This window comes from Silurus aristotelis (genome assembly GCF_946808225.1).
Source record: "Silurus aristotelis genome assembly, chromosome: 20".
Lineage (NCBI taxonomy): Eukaryota > Metazoa > Chordata > Actinopteri > Siluriformes > Siluridae > Silurus > Silurus aristotelis.
This window is the reverse complement of record NC_139593.1, coordinates 7,847,244-7,862,287: the sequence shown is the minus strand read 5'-3', so window position 1 is coordinate 7,862,287 and position 15,044 is coordinate 7,847,244. Positions and strand designations below refer to the sequence as shown.

General features: G+C 40.0%; 1 protein-coding gene across 1 annotated transcript; it reads left to right on the top strand.

The window, feature by feature from the left end:
• The first annotated feature begins 219 nt into the window (after window positions 1-219).
• sts (steroid sulfatase (microsomal), isozyme S) lies at window positions 220-12,254 on the top strand. Its single transcript, XM_083521906.1, has 10 exons — window positions 220-335; window positions 642-788; window positions 3,580-3,701; window positions 5,827-5,949; window positions 7,196-7,613; window positions 8,612-8,748; window positions 10,456-10,593; window positions 11,125-11,284; window positions 11,481-11,602; window positions 11,679-12,254. Exons 2-10 carry the CDS (start codon window positions 643-645, stop codon window positions 12,071-12,073), a joined length of 1,761 nt encoding a protein of 586 aa, XP_083378032.1. The 5' UTR covers window positions 220-335; window position 642; the 3' UTR covers window positions 12,074-12,254.
• Window positions 12,255-15,044: the final 2,790 nt, after the last annotated feature.

Below are 15,044 nucleotides of genomic sequence, written 5' to 3'. Positions count from 1 at the left end.
TATATTTTTTTAAATCTTCAAAATGTTTTTTTTTTTTTTTTTTTTTTTTTAAATCAGAAGATTTTAAAAACTTGAACATAATTATAATCATGATAGTGTTTTAAAAAAAATATATTGGTCAAAATATGATAAAATAAACTAAACGCTTGAAAAAAAATAGATCGACCAATCAAAACGACGGGTGCAGGTCACGTGACTACCACCTGTCTTTTACTTCCTTGTTTCAGTTTGTAGAGGGATACTCATGTTGCACTGTTGCGAGTTTCCTACCCTATGTAGTGAACTCGTACAAGAAGGAAGGATCTTATTTGGTATTCGGCGCTTTCTCCTCTCCGGTAACTCGGAATAAAACAATGCATTTGGGGTGTAAGAATAGAAGGGAAATGTATAGTGTTGAGCCATGAGAATGTGAATACCATCCTAATGTTTCAATGCACTTCACTCTGTGACATGTATAAGCTTGTGAGCCCATTTTCCATTGTCATGCATGCATATCCTGCAGTTGTAAAGTGTAACACTGGTCGATTGGCCTTGCACTTTTATCTCCAGCTCCTCTAATAAATGTGCATTGCCGTGCAGAATATTGGTGAAGAAGAATTGGTTGTTGACTGCTTTGTGTCTTTTCATTTCACCCCACGCAGAATGAAGTCTCCATGGACCCTGGTCTTTCTCGGCCCGCTGCTGTGCGTTCCTACGGCTTGGGCTGTTTTGAAGCCTAATTTCATCTTAATGATGGTGGATGATCTGGGAATAGGAGACCTTGGATGCTATGGAAACACAACTCTGAAGTAGGCTGTGTGTGGCGTCACTGTCGGCTTTCATTTAAGCCCTTCAGGGACTGAGTGCTTATTTATTTATTTATTTATTTATTTATTTATTTATTTATTTATTTATTTAAATACAAAACACACAGCAGCTCAGCCATACAAAAGCAAAAGTGATATCCAGGTCTCGAACAAATAGCCATACTGTAAGGACAACTGGAACAAATACTGCCCAACAAATTGTCTGGGCAGAAACGTGTGGCTTAACCAGGCGCTTCATGGGGTTGTCATAGATGATGACCCACTCTGTGTATGGAGAGTGATATAGATGAGGCACTCCTTTGCACCATTCTGCCTCCCATATCCGTTCATTAAAGTGTCACTCCTTTTAGGAGCAGTGACCGAGACGGAGTTTGAGAACGGCAAGTGTCCCTATACGTTTGCATTCCGACTGAGTAAGAGCTGTTTAAGGAGTTGACAGTGATGAAAAACTGCCACTGAAAGTTTGCACCCACTGGGGAGAAATGAGTAGAGAAGGGTTGAGAGCCACAGCTAAACAAGACTAACACAAAACTGTCAAACCATGAATCAGGGCAGCGCATGCTAATAATAGCAATGCAAGTGCAATATTTATATTTTATATAATTAATAGATTTTCAAACACAAAAACATGATTGTTTGACAATACAGTTTTTTATCAACTTGCAGACGAAACATCAAACGTAGGCATGAAAAAAGTGACTACATTCAGCCAATTAAATGACAGTCTGTGCCACCCAGATGCGGATGGGTTCACTTTTGAGTGTGGGTTCTTCCTCATGGCATCTCAAGGAATATTTCCTTGCCACAGTCACCTCTGGCACACTTATTAGGTTTAAAGTTAGAATTATAAGGTAGAAACCTACAGGCACTTAACTTTTGTGCAAATTTATCTTTGTCTCAAAGCAGCTTTACAGAGACAATGTCCCTTGAGGTGGTATCAAAATGTTTTGAGACTAGCTCTGTTTACAAGAAAGTACTTTTATCTCCATTTACTCTATCACCTTCAAAACGTCCCCTTACACAGCAATACACAGCTCTCCCAGTGTAACTGGAATGTGTCTTGGAAGTCTTCTTTTCTAAGCTTGACAAGTACCTTCTGCTATTCGTGCCAGATCTCCTCAATGGTGTCAAAACAGCAACCAAATCTGGCAAGTGGGTTGGGTGTGGAAGTGAGATAATGTGGATTGTTTTCCAATCATCATGCACAAGTTGCCAAATGGTTTTGACATTTTCGGGGGTTGAGCTAGTTGAAGGTCTTCCTGATGTCTGGTCGGCTTCCTGTGATCTTCCGCTTTTGAATCGCACACGCCACTAAAAACACCCGAACGACTCATTACAGCATCGCCATATGTCATGTCGAACGTCTCTGTGGCCGATTTGCCCAGTTTCGCAGATAATTTAACGTTTGCGCTTTGTTCTAACTTGCAGGTGCTCAGAATGGCACCAGTTACCACCATTGGTCTCAAAATGTTTTTGATACCACCTTGAAAAAGCGCTAAACAAATAAAAACGAATGGAATTGATTCGAAAGAGAGCAAATGGTACAATGCATCGTTACGAGTTTTTCATTTGTTTACGATTTTATTAGCCATTATTTCTGCATGTTTAATTATTCTTGAGGCCAGACCTGGTCAGCACAATAGTCAATAATTCCCAAAAGCCCAAATGACAAAACGTTCATTAAAGCCGGTTACATAAATATGTGCATATTTTGTATATATACTTGCTACAAGCAACATATGTAATCGTGCAGGTTACTCTGTTTTGTTTTGTTTTGAATCCAAGGCCTATGCAATTGAATGATTTATTTGATTAATTGATGATTCTTGATTTATCGATAGTAATTATATTAGTCTGGTCAGAGTGAGTCGGGAGATCCAGAGGTCATCCAAGGAGCACTTGGTTTATATTTACTGCATTTGGCATACACCCTTATGCAGAATGACACATGTATATCATTCATATGACTGAGCAGCTATGGGGTTAAGGGCCTTGCTCAGGGGCCCAGGAGAAGCAGCATAGTGTGGCTGGGATTTTTGACTCTTGACTTTCAAAGTCCAATGCTTTTAACCGCTAAGCAGGAACCCCAAAAGCAGGAATGCAATACGTTGAAGCATTTGAGAAAGTCTTGACCTTGGCAATCAGAAACAACTTGTATAGAAATATCATAGCAAAAATGATTATAACGGCAATCGATTATACTTTTTTTTGATGCCAGTTGATTCTGGGCCAGTACCTTGCATTCAGAACTGACCCAAGTCTTCTGGAGGTGTGAGGCTTCAATGCAACCTGCTGTGCTGCAGTACCTCCCTGAGACTGATGCCTAAATAATGCTATAAAAAAAATTGATGTCTGTTGCGCAAGATCCTGAAATATACTGCGATCTATATTTTGAACGCTGCCACATCACACTGTGTTCTAAAGCACATCAATGCGTCGTCTCTGAAGAACTGGACGTGTTTTGAGGCAGGTATATTGCAGAAATGATTTTGGGTCCTGCTTTCATCTATAACTCGTTAGCTTGAGTATAAAATAAAAAAGCAGAGACTGGGCGCAAAGCTGTACTGGCTGATGGACTGGGGGAGGTATGGGAAATCTGGGTTTTTTTTTGTTTTTTTTTGCTGAAGCACATAATTATTGTTTGTTACAATCAAGTCATTATAACCGAATCCCCCTGTCTGCCGCAAACCACATTGACTTATTCATCATTTACTGCGGAGAAAGAGCAAACAGGTCTCGCTGTAATGGTTGCACTTTGTGTTTTGCACTGCAGGACCCCTCACATCGACAAGCTGGCAGGGGATGGAGTGAAGCTGACCCAGCACATTGCCGCCTCTCCTCTGTGCACACCCAGCAGAGCTGCCTTCCTCACCGGCAGATACCCCATACGATCAGGTCAGCAGTAGCTTGTAGACCTGCTGTGAACCGGCAGGAAATGTAGTTATTCCAGTGAACGGGAGGTATGATGCGCTTTGGTGCAGAAGATTTACAGAGCTCGGCGGTAGAGCTGTCAGACGCCAGGCTTTTCATTATGATGGCTTACTCTTATGTCGAGAGACAAGATACGCTGCATGTTGTCAAGCTAGTCCTTCTAATGGGCAAGTCTTCAGGCATGGTGGAAATGGTATAGAAAACATCAGCAACAAAGCAATGATGGTGCATTTAAGTGTACTTCATTAAATTTTGCTTAAATATTGTGGTTTAACATTCGCCTAAACACCATAATTATGTGACTATCATGTTGCATTCATAGATTGTTGGGAGCAATCTATGAGTTCTGATGATGGTTAAACAAAACAAGGGAAGTGTTATGAGAATTGGTCATATTTGGAGTATACTTAAAAAAAAAAAAAAAAAAAATTTAAGAAAGACTAACTAGTGTAAGTGGTTGACTTATTCTGCAAAAGGATAGGCACTCCAACAATCAGTATTTTTTATTTTTTTTTTAATCAGGCCTTGGTGGCTAGCCAGAGAAACCTTGTGTACTTGAGGAGAAACAAAAACAGCCATAAAATAATGTGCTGATTGAACACATAGCAGTGCAGACAAAGAACCGCAATCCTCCACTAAAAACCCACTTAATGCAACCCGAAAGACATTAAGGGGCAGCTGAATGGGCTCATGTATATGCAAATTAGTATGGGGCATCCTGTTCCGCGAAGCTGCGGCGACAGGAACAATATTTTTTCTACAAATAACAATGCGCCTCTGTGTGGAATGTCTAACAAAAGCAGGGGATGGACCTCAGGCCAAATTCCTACATGCCTCCCAGATACATCAAACTGGGCGATCTCGTTTCACGTCACTCCTCACGTCGCATGGCTGTAATTACAGCACAGTATAATGTCTGCATGTGTGCTCAGAGCTTTATCACCTGTATGTAGTTACATTTGAGGAGGTCTTGATGATTGGACAGTATTTAATACCTTTTTCACAGACTCTACAAAGTTTTATTGTTACTGTAAAATGTGTTCGAGGATGATTTGTGGCCAATGCAAACTCATTCAGGCTGGTCGTAGAGGATCTTGCATTCCTCTGTGCATGACACTGTAAATTCCTGTATGTTCTTAGGTTTGTGCATGCAGACTGTCCTCATAAAATGGTTTCAAAGGATGAGACAGAGGTGGCCCCTGGGAAAACATTGATTTTGCAGTTCTTGGAACTATCTTTGCTATTCCTATAAATGGCCTTCATGGTAGAGGCACCCAAATTTTGGGATTAAGACCAATTTTGGTTTTCTGAGACCAAATGTGGTTCCTGTGATACTTGCAAGTGGAATAGCATGCAAACTCTTCCAACAACTTGTTGAGGTGATTCGAGTTTGGAATCCTGACAACCCAAAGAATCACTTAAACTGTAAAATAGTGAAACTGCCACATTTTTATTGAGACCGTTCCAAACTTTTGGAATTTGCAAACACTTACCAGCTTATGCCTAATGCCTGGAGAGCAGTAAATGCATTAGATACAGAGTACAGACTAGTAACCCCAGCTTTGTTGGGTCTGTGTGAAGCTGAAATGTAAAGAGTACAGAAAAGAAAAATGCTTTATACTGGTCACACGTACTTTTACAACAAAGTGAAATTCTTTCTTCACATATCCCAAGGATATTAGGAAGCTGGGGTCAGAGTGCAGAATCAGCAATGATACAGCACCACTGGAGCACAAAGGGTTAAAGGCCTTGCTTAAGGGCCCCAAAAATGCCAGCTTGGCGATACTGGGGCTTGAACCGCCGACCTTCCAAACAGTAACTCCTAGCCTTAACCACTAGCACAGAACTACCACAGAGTTCACCACTGTTGTGATTGTTTATGTATGCTTAGTGCACATTGTGTTTTGTAATGGAGCTTTAAATTTAGACACAACCACAATGCAAGGCAACTATACTATTCTCAAGTACATTTTAACAGTATTTCTACTAAAAAACCCAGCAGATTTGCAAGTGTCCACTAATACCCTTTATAACATTATTTGCATTTTTATAACATTAGGATTTATTTGTTTTGTTTTTTTTGCGGCAGGAATGGCCAGTCACGGTCTTATTGGTGTGTATATAATATCTGCAGTGTCTGGAGGCCTTCCCAGAGAGGAGATCACATTTGCCAAGATCCTGAAGGAGCAGGGCTATGCAACAGCTCTGATTGGTATGCAAAATAGATCACACATCAAGTCAAGTCAAGAAGCTTTTATTGTCATTTCAACCAAATATAGCTGACTCAGTACACAGTAAAATGAGACGTTGATTAGTTCCACCAGAACCCTGGCGCTGCATTAAACAACATAAAGCTACATAACAGAAAACACAGAGATAAGGACTAGTACGTGTCCTCGCCACATAAAGTGCATCGTGTCTAACCTGCTGCAAACAGTGCAAGACAGACAGCGCAAAGACAACACAAGACAGTGTCGGACAAATACACAAAACACAAAATAGTGCCGCCAGTAAACCTACTGTATATTACACAGTGCAGTGTGCAGAGAGAACTGAATACAGGAGTCAAAAAGTTGTGCAAAAACAGCATGTAAACAGTTTGTAATAATAAAGTGATATAATATTGTAGTGTACAAACCATTTCCTAGTCGATGTTATATGCATTTGATGTGGACAGTGGTGGAAAGAGTACTGAAATCATACTCGAGTAAAAGTACTATTACTTCCCAAATAATGTAGTAAATGAGAAGTAAATGTATCTGTCCTAAATACTACTCTAACTACAAGTAAAAAGTACCCCTTTTAAAAGTACTCAAGAGTATTGAGTATTATGCTGTGAATGTTATTCCACAATATACCCTGCAAATAAAAAAATGACTGTTTTTCAGTAAATAAAAAAATTCTAATATTTCTCCAAAAGTGCTATTTTTGACTGCTAGCACTGAAAATCCAGTCATGATATCTAAAAAAAAAAAAAACAACAACCAATAATCAGGTAAAATTTGACAACCATTCTGTAGAGGTCTTCTCCTGTTTCCTATGCCCCACAACTCTTTCTGCAAAATATGGGTGGAACTTCCGATACGAGGTAAACAATCATAGGCTGCAGCATTACTGATATTAACTGATATTGCAGTCAGTCAACGCTCCAACTAAGGAGGCAGTTATACGCATAATCGTTTTTACAGCAGCACCACGCAGGAAACGGTGGATAAAGTAGCGATGGCAGGTTGAAGGAAAACAGTGCAGTAAAAGAACGGATACAGCACTAAAAAAATATACTTCAGAGTTTAGAGTTTTTAACTACCTACAGTACAATTACTGAGAACAACTACTCAATTACTATAACGAGTACTTGTAACAAAAGGACAGAAATTAGCTTTAAGGCAATCGTCTTTACTAACAAGCTCCAAGAAAATCACAGATTCATAGATATATTTTGTATATTTCCCTCAAAGGAAAATGGCACTTGGGCCTGAACTGTAAGCACAACACCGATCATTGCCACCATCCCAGCACTCATGGCTTCGAGCACTTCTATGGCATCCCCATGACCAACCTGCGTGACTGTCAGTCAGGCCATGGCTCCGTCTTCTACAACGTCCAAAACCACATTCCCTATAAAGCTCTGAGCATTGGCCTTGCCACCCTTCTCCTCCTCCACATCAAAGGACTGGTCCTCATATCCCGCAGATTCGCTCTGTGCCTGGGTGCGATTCTGATTATGACTATGGCTTTGTTTTTCCTGTGGGTTCTCACGTTTCCCTACTTCAACTGCTTCTTAATGAGGGGAGGTGAAGTGGTGGAGCAGCCATACGTGTCCGAGAATCTCACGCAGAAGATGACCAAAGAGGCCATCGAGTTTCTGGAATCGAGGTATGTGAATGTTTCCCAGTTTTTAATTAAAAGAACATTTCCAGATTTATCCCATTTTCACCGTCTGGTTGGTAACCAGAACTAAGCTGTTTGCTAAAAAAGTGACCTCTTACGGATATCTAAGAGCATTTGCCTCAAACATTAATTACTTTTTCGTTTTGCTCTGTTTATGTTGGTTGCCGTTTAGTGCTGTTAGCAATAAACTCCTCGCGCCGAGGATTATGTTTAAGATGTTATAGCGTTTAATGAGCATCTTTAATATGCAGTGTGTGGGCAGCTGACGTGAGCGCATAGCACTATCTGCAAGCGGGGTCGTTAAAAATGAGTGCAAAGTGCCGTGAATTGCACCTTGACTCAAGAGGAAAATTGATACTTCAGCCAGCGGGGAGGAAAGAAGCCTGCGTTAATCAGTGCTCGCAGAAATGAAGTGCTCACACTAAACGGTTTCACACTTTCTGGGTATGCAATTCATGGCACAGTCTAATATTAAATATAAACAAGCTAAGCTTAAGCACAGTATTGTGTTGTAGAATATGCTTTAGTATATATTTTTACATGGGTAAAGTCTGTAGTTTATAGTCTGTACTACTGGGGTGATGGTAGCTTATTGGTTAAGATATTGGACTTTAGCTCTAAAGGTCACCACACCAAGCTGCCACGCCTGGACCCCTAGCGAGGCTTTTAACCCCATAGCTTTATCAGTTGTATAAATCAGATAAATACAAGTGTGCCAAATGCCATCCAGTTTGTCATTATTTGTCCATACACGTGTCTTGCATAACTGCCACATTGGTATCAGAATACATTTTTTAATGAATAAGTAAACAGGAAGGGTTTTGAATAAATACCCAGTACCAGTGTTATCTGTACAGCTTTGATATTTTTTTATTGCAAATAATTGTGCAATCTCATCAGTTTGCTTATGTTTTTAAGAAAATTCGATCGAACGTCCCTAACAAAGCCTGAGTTAATGAAGCTTTTTCAATATTGTCTGACAGGAATTCCGAGAGACCCTTCCTTCTCTTCTTCTCCTACCTCCAAGTTCACACAGCGCTGTTCGCTTCTCCTCGCTTCCGCGGTAAAAGCCGGCATGGGCTGTACGGAGATGCAGTCATGGAGGTGGACTGGAGTGTAGGTACGGAGTCTGGACTTGGCATGTCAAAAACTTAAAGAGCAAAAACAGTGCGTAGTATATGAAACGAGACTGGCCGCAAGCCAAGAGAACTGAAATAGATGGGGTTTTTTTGTGATAACATCTTTTTTTCATGTCTGTGCTGGTTAGAATATCGTTACTCCTGTAGCCTGGGCATAAAGTCTGCCCAGTGTTTTTTTTTTTTTTTTGGCTGTGCTCTTCTGAGAAAATTAGCATTTAATAGCGGAGGCCACAGTGACTGGTGTTGGTTTTATGAAATTATCTATCTATCTATCTATCTATCTATCTATCTATCTATCTATCTATCTATCTATCTATCTATCTATCTATCTATCTATCTATCTATCTATCTATCTATCTATCTATCTATCTATCTATCTAGTTTTTAACATAGACATAACAGGGATAAGAAGTGCTAGTTCAAGTGAATCAGGAAGAGGTAGGTCTTCACATGTCACTTCACCCATCTAGCTGTCCAGGGGAAGTTCATTCTATTATTTATTATTTATTTATTAAGGAAGTCCTTAAAACCCATGCATTCTAATTAATATATATTTTTTACCCGTTTTTTTTCTCGTGATCAGTATTCAAGTTTTCTTTGTATTTGGCATAAGAACATGTTCTAGACGCAGCATCATGACTCACATCACTACACCATCATATACACCCTATCATATACACCAGAGACATTCACAAGGTGAGATTTTCTCATGATACATTTACTTTTTAAGAAAACAGGTTTTTGCTTTGAGATCACAAGAAAACAAAAAAGAAATATGCATATAGCATGGCCTCTTAGGACTTCCATAGTGAACAGAAAAGAGTCTTGATGTATGCCTACCTCTTACCCTATATAGAAATAGTGGGACCAGTCAAGCAGCAAGCCAGTTAGCAAAATATACTTTTATGAGGAATGCTCACAAAACCTTCTGATTCATCAAAATCATATGCAAGTTATTCTGCCTGAAACTAAAAAACAAACAAAACATTTCCCATTGGTAATAATTCTAACATTTTCTGTTGACCATCAAACTAATTGGGCACTGATGGGTAAAAAGAATCCACTGGGCCAAATCCCATTATGAAGTGTTTTTCCAGAGCAGTAATTCGTATAATTTAGTGTGAGTTTATTATTGGACTTCAACATCGGGAAAGCTGCAAACTTTCACTAACACAAGCCAGACGTCTGAAAACAAACATCCCACAGCAAACGTGTGAGGAAATCGATTTGAAGTGCCACCAACCGTCGTGTTGCACTATAGAATAATAATAGAATTTTGTCAATTATTGATGCCATGGTGTTTAAAAAAATATATGTCCCTGTTGGACTGATTAATAAACAAACACCAAGTGTCTGAATCATAACTGCTCTTTTTTCCACAAGTTGCAGGAAAAAATGCACAGATTAGATAACAAAACAGATCTGCACACATTGCGAGTGACCAGAGGTGAACTAGAGTTATTGAGCCAGCTCAGCTCTATGGGGTCTATAAGGAGCAGTGTCTGAGGTAGACGGACATGATTAGCACCACTTTCCGCAAATAACTGGGAACATTTCTGTGAAAAAGAGAAATCTTTTCTCACGGCTAAGGAGAAAATGTGTAAGCATGTCTCATTCACATGCCACTGTTTGTGCGTTGCATGTTGATGCATTTTCATAACCATTAGCGATCCTTTTTCTGATCCTAGGTCAGATAATGCAAACTCTGGAGCGGCTAAAGCTGAGGGAAAACACACTGGTTTATTTGACGTCAGATCAAGGTCCGCACTTGGAGGAGATCTCCATCCATGGCGAGGTGCACAGAGGTTACAACGGCATATATAAAGGTAAAGTATGTAGCCAAAATTCCCTCAGATGTATAGAATTGCCTGTCTTTATGGTGAATAGTTATACATCAGAGGGGGTTGAACCTTGGATAGAACAGCCTATCTTCATGGTTAATTATACATCACAGGGGGCTGACCCTTGGATGGAGCAGCCTATCTTCATGGTGTATAGTTATACATGAGAGGGAGTTGAACCATGGATCTGAATCTAATAACCGACTGCCAGCAGACCATCTGCCAGTCAAGCAAAGTTATAATTAGGAGACATTATTAGTGAAAACAGATCCTTGTCATGTAAAGCTGAAATGCAGAAGGCTAGTTGCATGTGTCTATGTGATGAGAATGAGGATGATAAGTATTTTATTTGAAATGCTAAGTGTCTACTGAGAGCACTCATTTTCAAGAGGTCTTGTGATGAGCACTAATTAAAATCAAAAGCTTTTTTTTGTGTATACGAAAATGGCATTTTCTTATGTCACACTCTAAATGCTAACAATGACGTCTCGCTGATATTCTCTATTTTTCGAGCAGGGGGGAAATCAACCAATTGGGAAGGAGGGATTCGGGTGCCGGGGATCCTTCACTGGCCGGGAAGGCTGCCTAAAGGAAAGGTTATCGACGCGGTCACGAGTAACATGGACCTCTTTCCCAGCGTTGTGAAATTAGCTGGAGCTAGCATACCCAGCGATAGGTGAGTCTGGCCTTGAATGACTTTGCAGTCAGTCAAATTGACAGCCTGGAGTAATGGTTTGAAACTAGAATAAACTAGGAGTTTGCAAGAAATGTGGATTTTCACACATGGTGCTTCTGTTTACTGGACAATACACAGAATGCAAAATAGCAAAACAAATGTTGCAGTTCTCAGCATGTGTTTGTGTATTTTTCAGGGAGATAGATGGGCGTGACCTCATGCCATTGCTGCAGGGTCGAGTGCAGCGTTCAGAACATGAATTTCTGTTCCATTACTGCAATGCCTATCTGAATGCTGTGAGGTGGCACCCTGCTAACAGTGAGTCTTAACACATTACCGGTGAGTCTTTATTTCTTTTTCTTTTATAAACACCTTGCCTGTCTTCTTTTACCAGGCACATCAATATGGAAGGCTTTTTTCTTCACTCCTGATTTCTACCCCGAAAATTCCACCGCCTGTTTCCACACTCACGCATGCTTTTGCACCGAGGCCTACGTGACCCACCACGACCCTCCCCTGCTCTACGATCTGTCGAAGGACCCGTCTGAGATGAATGCTCTAACGCCGAATTCAGAGCCCAACTTCAGCGCCATTATGGAGGTGATAATGGAGGCGGCGAGGAGGCACACGCAAAGCGTTAAAGCCACCGAGGACCAGCTCTCAGCCTTACACAAGACCTGGAAGCCCTGGCTCCAGCCGTGCTGCTCATCCCTGCACCAGCTGTGCAAGTGCCAACGAGACCCGCAGACTGGGATTGTGGGAAATGCAGCGGAGGGGCACGGGGACTGAGAACAAGTCAGTAGGTGTATAATGACACCTACTTTAAATGTTTGTGCTCTTTTAAATCTTTCTAGGGTGGACACGATGGGGATCAGGGTGCAACCAGGTACAATGAGTGCAGATACATTACTGATTTTAAATCTTTAATTTTAAGTAGTTTAATTTATTACAAAGGCAAAAAGCTCCCAACAACATACAACACAGGCCTGAATAAGTGAAAGGCCAACTTTTTTTTTTTTTGTGCATAGTTAGTTATTTTCTTAATAAATAAGATAATAGCAGGAGCAGACATCTCATTTTAACCATATATCAACCATGACCTTTACCTGGAAGCTTTCTTAAACCAAACAAAACATCATCCTCTTCTTCTTCTAATGGCTACTCCCATTAGGGATCGTGGATCATCCAAACCAAACAAAACATAATGTGCCTATTATCTATATTGTTATCTGATTAATTGATCCTTCCAAATGATGTAGGTTTGTGACTAGACATACCTAAATGGCTGTCACAATGTATTATGTGGGTGTCTGCGCCAACTGGTGTGGACAGATCTGCATCCTGTAAATCCCTGGCTGAAAATAAGCCCCATTGCAGCCCTCCACGGTTGTCATGAGTGGATGGAAAAAAGGCAACGCGTGTAAACGCAGGTATTGGAAAGGCGCGACTTGATTCGGTCAAAATCTGTGAAAATCAATGGAACAAATGGGCTTGGATTTGTGTACCTTTGCAAAGAAACAAGGCATCAAATCCTGTCTTGTGATTAGACGAAAAGCTTGAAGAAAATGCAATCAGGCTGGGTGATGTGGAAATCTAGGATTGTATGGCTAAATAACTTGATTGCACTCCTTAGACATGTAGATCCCTAAAAAAAAAATTTATAATAATAATTCTGCAACGACACCGAATAGGCATAACATTATGACCGCCTGCCTAATATTGTGTTGTTCTCCTTTTGCTGCCAAAATATTCCAGACCCCTCAAGCATTATTGAGGCTACATGGACCAGTCTTCCCTTCCCATGTGCATCAATAAACAATAAATGTGCCACCCATGACCCTGTCTGTTCCTTCTTTGGACCACATTTGATAGATACTGACCATTGCAGACCGGGAACAGCCCACAAGAGCTGCAGTTTTGGAGATACTCTGACCCAGTTGTCTGGACATCACAATTTGGCCCTCGTCAAACTCTTACACTTGCCTATTTTCCTGCTTCTAACAACTTTGAGTACAAAATGTTCACTTCCTGCCTAATCTATCCCACCCACTAACAGGTGCCATGATGAAGAGATAATCAGTGTTATTCACTTCACCACTCATAATGTTATAATGTTATACCTGATCGGTGTATGCTTTGTGAAAACCTGACCATATGACTATACTCTGGATGTGTGAAACTCTAAACCTTCTGCAGCATTGCAGGCTCACCTAATGATCAAATAACCTAGAAAGTTTGGAAGGGAACACTAAATATCACATACTTTAATCCCATGGCTAGAATTTAATCCCATAATCCCATGGCTGGACCTTTTATAGAGCATCTTGGATGCTAATATTAAAATCTCTTGGCTCGCTGTCCAGTGCTAGAACTTGTATCCCAGTTTTGCTGCTCATCTACTGCACTACTTCAGTCTCAGTGGGTGAAAGCAAGGGAACATCACTCTTCTTTTGCTTCTGGATGATTACATGAAAGGCACCTTTGGAAGCTTTATTGATTTTCTTTCTCCGGTGCAAAAGGTGCAAGCGTTTTCATCACAGTTTGCCCAAACCTGGGTCTTTTTGCCAAATGGTGCTTAACAGAGGTATTAAATCTGATCTTTGTTCTATTTTTTTTTTTTTAAACAAATCTCATGCATTTTTTGTACTTGTCAGTAAAAAAATGTATGGGTTTATAGGTTTTATGGGTTTATAGGTTTTATCCAGTTTATCCAGTTCCAGATATGCTGTATTAGCATTGCCTCAAGCATTCCATGAAGACTTCACTCAATCCACGCTGGGCATATCTTCACTTATTTGCTGAAGAATGGACAACAAGGCACTTTGATTTTTTTGATTTTGACTTTTTTTTTTATTTTATGTTTGTGATTTGAATTCTCATTCATTTAACAGTTAGGAATATGAAATGACATTTCCTGGTGATTTTTGCTCTTAAACTGGTTGTACTGTTAATTTCAATATGTACTGTATTAATACACAAACAGGGATTTCTTGTTGTTTTTGAGTTATTTAACCAAAAATGTAAACTTCTCATAATCATTTGACGCTTTCTGTAAGGAGACTTGGAATCCGCAGTGTCTGCGCTTTAAGACTCTTTAGTGTTCATGACGGGATTTTGTGTGTTGTGCTTGTTTCTACAACATGACAACGTCTTTTCTTTATCTTCACAAACTTTGGGCATCTATACACTTTGGGCATCTATAAGTTGGATAACCAGTCCACTTTTGTGTATTATGATTTAAAAATAAACTCTGATTTTCAAACGTGTACACAATTGCATCCGAAATAAAACACTAACAATTTAATTCATTTTTATTTGTATAGCTCTTTTAACAATGTGCATCCTTTACACAGCTTTACACAGATAAAGAGGTTAAAAAGTTGTATGAAAGAGTGTATAAGTTTAGAGCCTGTAAGTTTGTTCCTTATAATTGTACGATTATTTCTAATGAGTGAGTCAGTGGTGACTATGGCAAGGAAAATCTCCCAGAGATGGCATGAGGAAAAAACCTTTAGAGGAACCAGACTCAAAAGGTAATCGACATCCTCATCTGGGTGACACCCCGAATGTCCATTCATTACAGATTTATTGTTGTTAAGGTGTGATAACACTTAAATGCAGAACTGTTTATGCAAACTGTGGTCCTGAGCCATTGTAGTAGAATTAATTAATTACAGTCCAAATCCATCCTTATAGTTCTTGAGTAACTTCATGAATCTTTAGGCTGATGTTTAATATTCCCAGCTGCACAGAGTGGTCT

What these genes read in the sequence shown, in the direction of transcription:
- sts (XM_083521906.1), top strand. Translation starts at nt 643, where the DNA reads ATGAAGTCTCCATGGACCCTGGTCTTTCTCGGCCCGCTGCTGTGCGTT. An exon ending in CAGATACCCCATACGATCAG is followed by an intron (nt 3,702 to 5,826) that starts GTCAGCAGTAGC and finishes TTTTTGCGGCAG; the next exon opens with GAATGGCCAGTCACGGTCTT. An exon ending in GCTAGCATACCCAGCGATAG is followed by an intron (nt 11,285 to 11,480) that starts GTGAGTCTGGCC and finishes TGTATTTTTCAG; the next exon opens with GGAGATAGATGGGCGTGACC.